This window comes from Dama dama, chromosome 11, assembly GCF_033118175.1.
Source record: "Dama dama isolate Ldn47 chromosome 11, ASM3311817v1, whole genome shotgun sequence".
NCBI classification, from domain to species: Eukaryota; Metazoa; Chordata; class Mammalia; order Artiodactyla; family Cervidae; genus Dama; species Dama dama.
This window is the reverse complement of record NC_083691.1, coordinates 41,750,010-41,762,774: the sequence shown is the minus strand read 5'-3', so window position 1 is coordinate 41,762,774 and position 12,765 is coordinate 41,750,010. Positions and strand designations below refer to the sequence as shown.

The 12,765-nt window shown below is 38.6% G+C and overlaps 1 protein-coding gene across 1 annotated transcript in view; it reads left to right on the top strand.

Moving 5' to 3' along the window:
* The first annotated feature begins 3,375 nt into the window (after positions 1-3,375).
* ACTR2 (actin related protein 2) overlaps positions 3,376-12,765 on the top strand; it is a 36,935-nt gene continuing 27,545 nt past the window's right edge. The window contains exons 1-2 of the mRNA XM_061155181.1: positions 3,376-3,539; positions 10,016-10,126. Of these exons, the coding sequence (XP_061011164.1) occupies positions 3,492-3,539; positions 10,016-10,126 (159 nt within the window). The 5' untranslated portion in view covers positions 3,376-3,491. The remainder of the gene's footprint in view (positions 3,540-10,015; positions 10,127-12,765) is intronic.

The following is a 12,765-nucleotide window of genomic DNA, read 5'->3' as shown; positions in this document are numbered from 1 at the left end:
ACATGCAACCCACTCTGGTATTCTTGCCTGGAAAATCCCATGGACAGGGGAGCCTGGTGGGTTACAGTCCGTGGGGTCGCAAAGAGTTGGACACAACTGAGTGACTGAGTAGCAGCAGCATACGTGTATATTCCATTATCTCAGCACTACTTGTGTAAAAAAAAAATTACTGTTTCCCCATTGAATTGTCTTAGCACATTTGTTGAAAATCAAATGACCATAAATGTTAGAGTTTATTTCTGGGCTGTCTCTTCTGTTCCATTGATCTATACATTTATCCTTGTGCCAATACCACACTGTATTCATTACTGTAGCTTCACAGTAAGTTTTGAAATCAGATAGTGGAAGTCTCGGAGAAGGAAATGGCAACCCATTCCAGTATTCTTGCCTGGAGAATCCCAGGGACAGAGGAGCCTGGTGGGCTGCCATCTGTGGGGTTGCCCAGAGTCGGACACGACTGAAGCGACTTAGCAGCAGCAGCAGCAGCAGTGGAAGTCTGCCTCTTTCACTTTTCTTTTTCAAAACTGCTTTGGATATTCTGGTTCCTTTGCATTTCCACATAAACTTTAGAATCAAACTTGTCAATTCTAAAAAGAGAAAGGACTGTTGGGGTTTTGATAGAGATTATATTGAATCTGTAGATCAATTTGAAGAGCACTGTCATCTTAACAAGTGTTCAATTTATGACAATGGTATATTTATTTACCTGGATCTTTCATTTCTCTCAACAATGTTGTGTAGTTTTCAGTGTATAGGTCTTGAATTACTTTCATTATATTTATTTGGATTTTTCTTATACTCTTGTAAATAAAATTGTTCTCTTTAATTTTCAGATTGTTTGTTGATGGCATATCTAAATATATTTATTTCTGTATGTAGATCTTGGTAGACTTAATTTTTTTTAACGCTCCCATTTTGTCATATGTAAAAAGGAAATACCTGCCTAGCAAGATTTTGTGCAGAATAATATACATAAAATTTCATCAGAAAGCTAGAAATGAAACTCTCTTCCACACACACATGCACACACACACACACACACACACACACACACACACACACAATTCAATCACCTAAAATGTGAGGTCACATTATTTTGAGGAAAGTGAAATGATCAGGATGAGGCTGGTACAGAAGACAGGAGCCAGTCACCAAGAGCATTATATCTGAATTTGCATAATCAAGGGGTTTTACTGCATTTTCATTAGTGTAGCAAATAGATGTTTGTTGATATTTTTTAACATCTGCATGTACTGATTTTGTAATCAGAACAATAAATGCTACTTCTTAAAGAGTAAAAATTAGTAATCCATTAAATTTCATAAAGAGGAAAAGTAAAAGGACACAGAAATGCTTGAATTCAATTTGCTGAGACCAATTAAATACACTTTCAGAAAAAAATGCACAGTACTAGCACTCAGGCCACAAAAATTGTTGGTTTTCTGTCGCTCAGTCATATCTGACTCTTTGGGACCCCATGGACTGCAGCACACCTGACCACAAAAGTAAGATGTGTAATTTATGAACTACTGCAAAGTTCAGCAGGCTGAGGTACCTCAGTGACTACAGAAGCAGATGCAGGGAAGACAGATTTCCCTGTGGCCTTAACCCATCCTAAATTTTCAAATTTCCAACAACTATGGCAGTTTTATTTTGATTTTCTTCCCCCCTCAAATTTTGGCTGTTCGGCTTGTGGGATCTCAGTTCCCCGACCAGGGACTGAACCCCAGGCCACCACAGTCAAAGCACAGAATCCTAGCCACTAGACTACCACAGAACTCCCATATTTTGATCTATTTTAATATACTGGGTTTCCATTTAAGATTAAATTTAAATAAAGCATTCTTCATCTTTATAAAGTTCAAAAACTACTGATAAAAGAACAGAGTGAAACTGAGAAGCAGTCTAGTATTATAATACCGAACTGGGGGTTCATCATCCAAGTTTTATTCTTGTCAATACACATGTACAGCAAGTGAAAGGCACAGTCCTAGTTCTCACCTCTCAAATATGATGGCATTTTTAACAGATTAATGTCATTCATACAATAAATACTTGTTGAGTGTAACAAGCACAATATTCAAACACCCATGGTAAAATAATAGCAAGGAACGAGAATAAAGAGCATCCTGGAGATTATGGGCAAAGTCTTCAAAGGTGTGACAACCGGCTCTGAGAGCTTAAGTCTCCTGATTGATTAAAAAGAAAAAAGGCAGGAGCACTATAGAGAGATCTACAAGTTTAAGAGGGCTTCCCAAGAGGCTCAGTGGTAGAGAATCCACCTGCTAATGAATGTGAGTGGGATTCCACCCCTGGGTTGGGAAGATCCCCACTCCAGTGTTCTTGCCTTTAAAAGCCCAAGGAACAGAGCGGCCTGGCCCGCTACAGTCCGTGAGATCACAAACTGTCGGACACGACTGAGCACGCATACTCGAGCTTAAGAATATGGAATTAACAGTAAATAGTGTCCACTGAATGGATTGCTTACTTTGCTGTGTAGTTATTAAGTCCTGTCCCACTCTCTGCGACCCAAGGACCCCCTGCCAGGCTCCTCTGTCCATGGGATTTTCCAGGCAAGAATACTGGAGCGGGTTGCCATTTCCTTTAAGCATACAACCCATGGAAGAGAGGCTGCTATCCCCGTAAATAGACGGGGGTAGGCCCAGATCACATAAGTCTTCGTTGGCAGGGCCGTATTTGAAAGTAGGGTTGCCCGATTTCAAAGTTGAGAGCCTGGGTTCAAACAGGTACAATAGAGGTGTGAAGCGATATGGTGCTGCTGGAAGGGAAGTGATGAGCAGTGAGGCTCACCTAACTAACGGCAAACCCGTACGAGATGGGTTGGACTGGAAACGGAGGGATCGGTATAAATGCACGATTTCATGTGTCTATACCGATCCCAGCTCCGCCCGCTGAAAAGGCCTAGAAGGAATGACACAACAAGTCTCATTCAATGGTGGGGTTAGCAAGGGTGTCTTCCGTTTCGGCCCTGCCGGCAGGCTTCTGTTACATTTCAGTGCCCTCTTGCCACAGACCCACTGTCCTTCATCTGCCTGCAGCCGGGAAACCCCCAACTCCTGCGAAGCCTTAGAAAGCAGGGCAAACCGCCTGGCAGCTCGGCTACCATTATAGCCCACCAAAGGGTCGGGAACAAGACGCCTACAGGAAGAACCCGGAAGGGCGGCGACCCTAAAGGCGGAGCAGGCGCGGGAGCCGGACTGGCGTCGTAGGCGGGGTCTTGGGCTCCTTTTTTTTCTTATTGGAGTTCACTACTGCCAGTCTCGGCCTCCTTCCTCCCATTCCCGCCTCTTCCGTGCAGGCAGTTAGTTAGGTGGCGGGTGGGACCCGGCGATCACTTCCGGTTGGGGGAGAAAAGTTAGACCGAAGGCGGGGCCGGGAAGAGGGAGGAGGAGGAAGAGGAACGAGACGGACGGTGGGTGCTCTAGGTTGTTCGGCAGCAGCTCCGGCTCCGGCTCTCTTCCGGGAGGACGATGGACAGCCAGGGCAGGAAGGTGGTAGTGTGCGACAACGGCACCGGGGTAAGCGCTCGGCGGGGAGGCTGCAGCGGCCCCGGGCCGGGGCGCGGATGCGCGGGGGGCGCTCGGGCCTAAAGCGACCGGGGCTGCACCCCCGGCCCTCTGCCGCCCGGGCCGAGGGGCGCTGGCCCGCGCTTTCCGCCCGCGTGGGTGTGGGGCTCGAGCGGGCTGGACCCCTTTAAGTAGCCCCGAGCCGGGCACTTCCGCAACTCCGGGTCAGGACGGCGGGCGAGGCCGGCGATGGATGGGGTTCCCACCTGCTACCGGACCGGGGCCGGCCCAGCGCTCTAGCCGCAGGAATTTGGCTAGAGGGCTGGAGGGGTAAAAGACTGGGCTTGTACGTTGCGAAAGGGCTTCACTCTCCAGGGTCGCCAGTGTGTAAAAAGGAAAAAGATCTAGAGGCCTCCCTCTTCCTGTAGAGTTGAAGATACGGAACAGGAGGGCAGGAAACGGGTTTAAAGAAAAAAGGGAAGTGCTGTCTTGCAATGAACCTCAGTCCTTTCGCAGTGTTTGAAGCTTTTGTTGTTTTGTTTCTTGTTTTCTGAGAGGAGGGAAGGCCAGATCGGCTGTGCATCATTTACTTTTTGTTCTCCGTGCTGGAAATTTGGCCCAGGTGCAGCCCCGCAGAGACCAGTATGTTTCCGTGGTTGGTCTTGATCCTTTAAGGCCCAAGTGTTAATTCCATTAACCTTAGGGAAGTTAATCAGTTTGGGTACTCCTCCTCATTTTTTTCCTTATTGGCAGACAGTTAATGCTAGTATTTAAGATCCTAAGAATGCAAATAATAGTAAAAATCAGAGTAAAACACTGATTTAGACATTATTTGAAAGTTGTTTAGTCGCCCCTCCCCCCAATTAAAAAAAATGTATTTTAGGCAGCGAAGTCATCAAGTTAGAATACAGAACTGTTACTTATTTTGGGTGAGTTCTGTAGTGATCACTTCCCCCTGCGTTACAGCAATTTCTAACCATTTTGAAGCTGCAGTATTTTGTCACTTTATCCCCTTCCTTCCATAAATGTAATATATGAATTAAAATAGATTTTGTATGAACTTCAAGTCACTTTGGAAACTGGATCGTTGAGGGGAAAAAAGACCTGATATTTACCGCCATAATACTGCCCTTGATTGAATTTTTACAAGCAATGATTATACTAGCTTTATCTGAACTAAGTTGAAAATGGATGAGAGTAAGAAGAGTGTTATCATTTAATGCGGCGTTCATACAAAACAGCATAGTACTTAAAAAGAGGCAGGTTCATCACTACAGAAACATTTAAAAATTTTATTTCCGTTTATGTGCGTGTTCTTTATTAAAGTTATTTATGTGTCCACAAATGTGTATGTGTATGTGAAAGTTTTGAAGGGATTTCTGAGAAATTTAAGTTTATAGTGGTTATCTGTGAGACTAGGGATAAGAGTGAGGTCAGGTGGGAAGGACTTCATGACTCAATTATTGAGAAAATGTTCTTTGTTTTTTAACCATGTAATGTTAAACTGTCTTTAAATGAAATTATAAATGTGTTCCTTTTACAGTTAAAACTCAGTTTAAAGGTGCTTTTTAAAAAAAAATTGGCCTAATTCCCCCCTGTAGTCTCAAATTGACATCTAAATAAATGTAAATCTTTAAAAAATTGATAATGTATTTTTTGTGACTATGCCAGTTTGAAGGACAGTGAAACCAGTTTTTGTAGCGTATGTTTTTTCATAATATTTAATTAAAAAATTTTTTTTTCTCTTTCTTAAATTTTTTTTTGTTTTTTTGGCTGTGTGGCATGTGGGGATCTTAGTTCCCTGGCCAGGGATGGAACCCACGCACCCTATAGTGGAAGCACTGGACTGGCAGGGAAGTCCCATAATTAGTTTTATGTTACTGTTTCATTAGCTTGTTAGAAAACTCATTGTATATTTGATTAGCCTTATGCCTAATCTATAATTTAAGAACCTTGTTATTTAAGACAAAAGATCAGTTACTGTGACCTAAGTAGAAAAGTGTAGTTAATTCAAACAAAACCTTGTGTAATATTTGGCATTGTATTTCTAATTACTTTAAATATCCAGATTTTCTGTAGGACATGATTGACTTCATGAAGAAATGTCATGAAGAAAGCTCTGATGTAGTATGTAGTCAAGAATGCTACGATATTTCTGAAAATTTAGAGAATTAGGAGCCACTTAGAGTCTGTATTTCTTATACTTCATGGTCCTCTTGATTTTATTTAGGTCCCTGAAGGTCTAATGATTCCTCTATGATTAAGGAGATACTAAAATTTAGTTTCTAAAAATTTATGAGAGTAGTTGTTACTCTAAAGCAACTTGCCTCTTAACACATTTTAGGTTTTAAAATTATAGGCCATTTGAGAAGTTGATTTTTTTTTTTTAAGCCTCTCTGGCAGGCCCGAAATTGAAAGCCCTAAGGGTAGATGAGTTCTTATGATCACATGCCAGGTTGTGGTCCCGCTCCTTGACCTCTCCAACTCCCAAGCTGACCAGTGCCTCTGCAGGGCCTCCTAGAGGAGGAAAGCTCATCCGATTCCAATACCTTATGCACTTCATCCTCATCACCACCCAAACCTAAAATGGAGCCTGTGTAAACCGCCACCTAAAATAAAGCTTCGAAAAGTGGCCCGATAGGTGAAGATGTGGAGATCATGCTTGGGTTTAGGTGCCTTTCAAGGGTTGGGCCCAGGCCCCTGATACTGTGTATTCTTTTGCCAAACTTGGGTGATTTCATCAACATTGAGTTAGTTTACCAACAGTGAAGACTTCACTCCTTCTCACAGCAGGAGTGCCTACTGTGTGACTGGTATAATTTTTAGGGTCCAGTGATACAAAGTAGCTTGTAGTGTTAAGATAGTTACACTTTTTTTTTTTAATTGTACTTTTACAATTTACATTTGTAGTTGATTACAGCTTGCTTTATCAGGCTTAAACAAATTTGTATGTTGGATTTAGGGGTGTTTGAAGTAGAACCAAATCAACAGTAGATTTGGTTTAACCCTAGAAAATGCTTTGGAATAAACAATAAATATTTTGGTGGTCTAAGATCAGAGTCATTACTATGCAATTAAATCATTATATCAGTGCCATTTGTTTAAAATAATAAAGGAAAAATACAAATTAAATAAGCCCAAATGAAGCTTTATAAATCCCAGTTGGTTTTTTGAGGGGAGAAAAATACCTTTAGAGCAAATGTATGTGGGCTTTTTTTTTTTTCTTGAAAGAAAATTATATTGTTCATGTTCTTACCATTTGATGACTCAGTGGGAAGTAAGGGAGCCTGTTTAAACCACAGTGCTATGAAGAGGAAACTATATATGGTAAAGTCTGTTTCTTAAACACAGCCTTATTGCACACAGTGAGAGAACTAAGTCACGAAGTCTTAAAATGATTGAAGTGGGGGAAGGTATTTCAAGAATTAAAGTTATGCCAAACAGTTTAGAAAAGAATACTTTCTTTGTATTTTATTACATTATGGTTTAGATCTTAAAAAAAAAATTCTGGCTTTTTTGCAAGAAAGGAAATGCCAGATTGTCTGTTGGTTATATATTATTGAGAAGTAGATCATTGTAATTATATTCTTGTTATTTTAACTGCTAATGCATTGACATTTGAACCAATGTGATGTAGTGCAGCTATTGCTATTTTGACCAAACACTAGTTCCCTGTAGGAATGCTAGCATTGGATTACTGTGGCAGCATCTACTTCCAATAAGCTACTGCTTAATCAGAGTAAATAATTTCATTAATTAGTGATTGCTATCTTTAATTTGAACTAAAAGCCAACTTTCCATTTTTTAAATAATTTTTTAAAATATTTATTTTAATTAATGTATTTATTTGGTGGCACCAGGTTAGTTATGGCACATGGGATCTTTAGTTGTGGCATGTGGGATCTAGTTCCCTCATCCCTGGTCTCCCTGCATTGGGAATGCGGAGTCTTAGCCACTGGGCCTCCAGAGACGTTCCTTCATCTTTTAATAAAGCACAGGAATAGTAGTTCAGAGTTATTTTTATAGTTTTAGGAATTCTTAATTTTTGTCTTCTTACCTTAGGCACTTGGCAAATATGTTGTCCTGTGAAATACGTTAGAACAAGAGTTTTACCTCCCCAGCCTCCTGACTGCCTGGGGGTGGGCGGGTGGGGATGGGACGGACACGACTTGACTTAGGCTCCATCCCACGCTCCTCCTCCCATCTTCACCTAGTGTTAAGATTTCTCAGTTAAATCATTGGTTTACATTTAATATGCTGAAGATTGCCTTTACAAATGTGTAGATTCTTTTCTTCATTCATTTTATAATTTTCTTTAAGAACGTTTATACCCATGGACACTTTTGACCCACCTAGTGTGTTTATCTGTTCATCATGTCACTACATAAAAATTTAATGTGTACATTGTATTTGCTGCCTATATTTGGAATATATGTATAAATTATGACTAAAGCTGATACTTGTCTGGTGGTCATGACAGGTTTTATTTATGTAGAAATTTAAATATAGTGGCATAATGAGAAGAGATTCTCTGGTCTTACATCTGATTTCAATTCCCATCAAGTGAGCTGGCTTTTGGCTTAAGGACTAGAGAGTTTGATTTAGAAGAGATGAGTGTGAGAGGTTTTTTTCTTTTAATTTGAATAGACTAGAAAATACTAAGTAGTATTCTTTTCCTCTTCGGCAGTTGTCACTCCAACTCTTTCTGGGTCAGATGGATCAACTATTTGGGAAGATATTGTGGAAAAATGACCTAACACTTCTGAATTCTGTTAAACACTTTTTTTTAGGGTGGGAAGTATATTGTTCTTTACTATCAACCACTATTCAAGTAGATGTAGGTATGAGCAAGCAGGATATCTATTGCATATGCCATCATATATCACACTAACTTTTCAGCTTTGGAGGGTAATCCAGAAAGAATTGTATCACAGTTTTAGGTTTTAGAAAACTAGGTTCAGTGGCAATCTGAGCAGGACTAGGTTTTGTGGGTTTGGAAGAAAACCTATTTGAATGGTGTATTTTATGTAAATTCTAAAATGTGAACTTGAATGAGGGGATATGAATTCAGGTGGTATTGGAAATGTGCAATTTTTAAATTTTAGACAGATTTTTTTCAGACTAGTAGCTTCAGTCTGCTGAAGACATGATTTTAACATATTTTTTTAAAGCACTATTTTTAAAAGACTTGCAGTTATGCATGGCAGAATCTTCTAGGCTATTTATAATTAAATGTGGTTCATCAATATCATTTCCAACAAAGTTGTCTTTGAAATAGAAAAATTTTGTATTTTAGAGAGTTAGAAGTCAATGAGTTTCAGGTTGTTGCTAGCTTTTCCCACCATCAAACAAAACAGTTCCTTGTATGTAACAGCTTTCTGTCCACTTTTGTGTTATTTCTGTCATATGTCACATGCAGGTATTGTTTTTCTCCTTAATTCTTCTAAGAGAATGTGGTGCCAAATCCATGGAACAATAGATTGTCTCAATATTGAACATATTCTCTCTATTAAAATAATCATGGTATTGTACTCTTGAGTCAGCAGCAAAACTTTTCATTTTTATTGATCAGTTAAATAATATGTACCTAGTATGTGTCAGACACTGTTCTGGGTGCTTGGGATTCATCAGTAGACACAAAAGTGTTTGTACAGTGTACTGTACATTGCACAAAATCTTGTTAAGGGAATGGTAGAGGTTGATGACAGCTCCTCTCTTATATAGCTTCTTCCTCCCACCCTGAAGTTTTTAACTGCCTTTTCCTTGTAATGGCTGCTCTTAAAAATAAGGCTAAACAGACTGTATTATTGATGTAAGCATTAAAAACCCTTGGTTCTATTTTCAGTTTTACTGTAGTCGTTAAATCTCCTAGTGTATCTGTTTCTCATTCATAAAGTGGAAGTATTATTAGAATCAATGCTACATCCTCATTGGCGAAGTACCCTATCTGAATATGAACTTATGTCACCTGGTATTACTAAATGTTGCTCTAAATATAAAAATGTAAATAGCCAAAAATGCCTAATAAATGTTTATTTTAACTTGATGCTAGTCCAGATGCCATTTGATTTTCCCATTTTGGAAAATGGTGTTACTTAAGTGAATTGCCAGACACGAATGAAAGCCTGCTTTCGTTCTGTTCATTTTCTGACCTTTCTTTTAAAAATCCTTGGCATTCATTGAATGAATTTGTCCCTTCCTTGCTGTGAGTCAGGGCAGCAGGTTCCAGCATGCGCTGCTCAGCTTAGCCCCCTTGAGGCTTTCCCTCAGTAAGGGTTAACCAGTCCAGAAACGGGAACTCCAGTAGCCGAGCCATGAAGGAAACAAATGGAGGATGTGATAGACGGGGTGATTACTTTGGGCAACTTCAAAGCACCAAAAGTTTAGAATATTACATAAATGCAAAGCAGTACTTTTCAGATACAGTTTTTAAATGGATAATAGTGTAAATACTTTGACACTAACCCACTTTTACTGTTCTTTTTCAGTTTGTGAAGTGTGGATATGCAGGCTCTAATTTTCCAGAACATATCTTCCCAGCTTTGGTTGGAAGACCTATTATCAGATCGACCACCAAAGTGGGAAACATTGAAATCAAGGTAATATTTTATTTATTGATAAATGAGGAGCAAAACCTACTGAAGTGTTCTTTGAATTAAGTAGTTTTAAAATGTGATGCCTTGAAAAGCAAAGGAGGAGGGCCGAATTTCTTATATTTAAAATTTTTACAACACGTGAAGAAAGGCAGAGAAACTGAAAGTAATCTCGTCTGACTTTAAGTATAGCTTGATCCCATTACTCTCTGAATACAATAAAAATAAAGATTTTTATGTTGATGTGAATGCTGTATTAGTGACTTAAAGTCCTATAATATAATTTTAAAAGAAATCAGCCTGGTATTTTTATGTCTTTCAATTCCATATATTTGTCATTCAGTGTTAGTGTCTCTTTGGGAGCTGAAACTCCTCCTTCCATGTTCTCATGGCCTGATACCCCTACATTTTTATATAGCTAGTCAGGAAAAATAGAGTGTGCATCTTATTGGTTCCTTTTTTCACCAATATAATAACTGATTTCCGCAGTGTGCAGGAGGAAGCTGTGCAGGTCGACTTGATCTTGCATCATTTATCTTAGGACAAGGAGAAGGGAGGGAATGTTGTCATTGCCTACGTACCGTCCTTAACATGAGATTGGACCTTAATAGATTTTCGTCTTCTATTAAAGGAGGTGGAAATCAAAAGGGAGTTACAATATTTTAGAAGGAAAAAAAAAAAGAACAATCAAAAGTCAGTGGTTACCACTTGACTTAAAATCTTCAGATAGCATAGGGATCAGGTTAGGTTATACGAAATGTAGTAGAATTTTGAAGCCGTTTTATGAATCATTTGTGAACAGACTAGCGTCGTTGGTCCTGTCTGGATAGTCCTTGACAAGACTTCAGAGAGTTTGTTAGGTTGTAAGTTAAGGTACCCATCTTTGGGACGTTTGTCTGAGGTGTCTAGAAAGCTGGTAACAGATAGTAGACATTTGCTGCTTGAGAGCTGTCTGCTGTTGGAACTGGAGGATTGAGTTACACGATGAATAAAAATACAAACTGAAACTTAGGTTCTGTGATCATTTTTTTAAAGACTTAAAAGAGTGAATGATTCTGGCCTCTGTTTTATTACAATCAGAAGGGATACTCAATATGAGAGTTTTTTGGTTTGGGTTTTTTTTTTTAGGGTCTTTTGGAAATTTTATAGAATCCCATATTCTCTTTGTTAACTCCTTTCGTTCTGATTGAATTCCATCTTAAATGAACTTCAGCGTAAAATTTAGCTAGTAATAGTGATAAGGGTAAAGTTTTTTTTTTTTAATAATGTTGAAAGTCACTTTTATTCAGTAACAGCCTTTTAAAGAAGAATGGCTTTTTAATATACTTTATGGATAACATTTTTGAGGTATTAAACTACATCACTTATAGCTGTTTTTCTTGTCCAGCATAGTCACATATAATTAGTTATATTTTTCACTCCCACTTTTCTTGCTTTTTAAGGGCAAGTGATAGAAATGAGACTAGATGATACTGAAATAAGACATTTTTGCTAAGGAATTCCCCAGTAGCATTTGCTTGTATGGTTTGTCAGTTGGTTTACTTCTGTTCAATCTGCTTAATCTTTTAAGTCTTTAAAGTTAATTTGTTCTTCCAGTAGAAAACAGTGAAAGAAAAGAGAACTGTGTCAAATTTAACTTGACTACTAGAGCTTGGAAAATCACCCTAAACACCCTTTACCTACTCAGCTAGACCTTTTCTGCTGTTTATTTTCCTTAATTAAGGTTCTTAAATTCAGTAACAAATGAAAGAAATTTGACTTTTTTGGAATACCTATGCCTAGTGGATTGATTTATACTTTTTGTGTCTTGTTACCTAAAATGTGGTAGACTGAAAATTGGAAATTTAAATTGTTTAATGAGTTAACTTTCATTCAGGAGTAATAACTGTCCGTGTTAATTTGGCCCTAATTATTAACTCCGTAAACTGTAGTAGTACTGCATCTGCCTCAACCTAATTTGTCTCTATTGCTTGTATGTTTAAAAATTTCAGTGAGGATTTTATTTAGGCCTTTTCTGACTCTTACTTCTACCTTCTCTCTCTTCACCTTTCTTGACCTGTTGAAGTAGAATAACAAAAAGATGGTAAGTGAGGTTACACACATGCTCTCTGTTCGTTTTTCCACTTTTGCTTGGTGGGACAGTAGTTGTTGTTTTGTGTCCCTTTAGTATTGGGGAGGGGGGTGATTCCATATTTTAATTTCTAAGTACTTTGCTTTTTAACCTTTTCCATTGCTTCAATTTGGTAGCAACTAATTAAGTCCTATACTCTCCTGATTGCATACAATGGACCAAACCAGAACTAATTACTAACATAGTTTTGAATTGTTTTCCTTGTGTTTTTTGTAGATGAATGTTACGATTAAAATGGAATGTAGTGTGCATTATGTTAGAAACCAAGTGGCTTTCTTTAGGATATGTGTGATCCAGAAAAGTGGGGTGAAGTTGTTGCATTTGGATCAATTCATTTACTGACCACTGTTAAATTGGACATTGCCTGTCATAGCCTGTATATGTATTTATTTGCATCTGGTACAGTATCATATGTGTATTTAATAAACTAGGTAAGATTGTAATGTGCAAATGAACTATAAATAGTAAAGGAGAGGAAAAGAGATTGATTTGTTTTCTGTATTATCCTTATTTA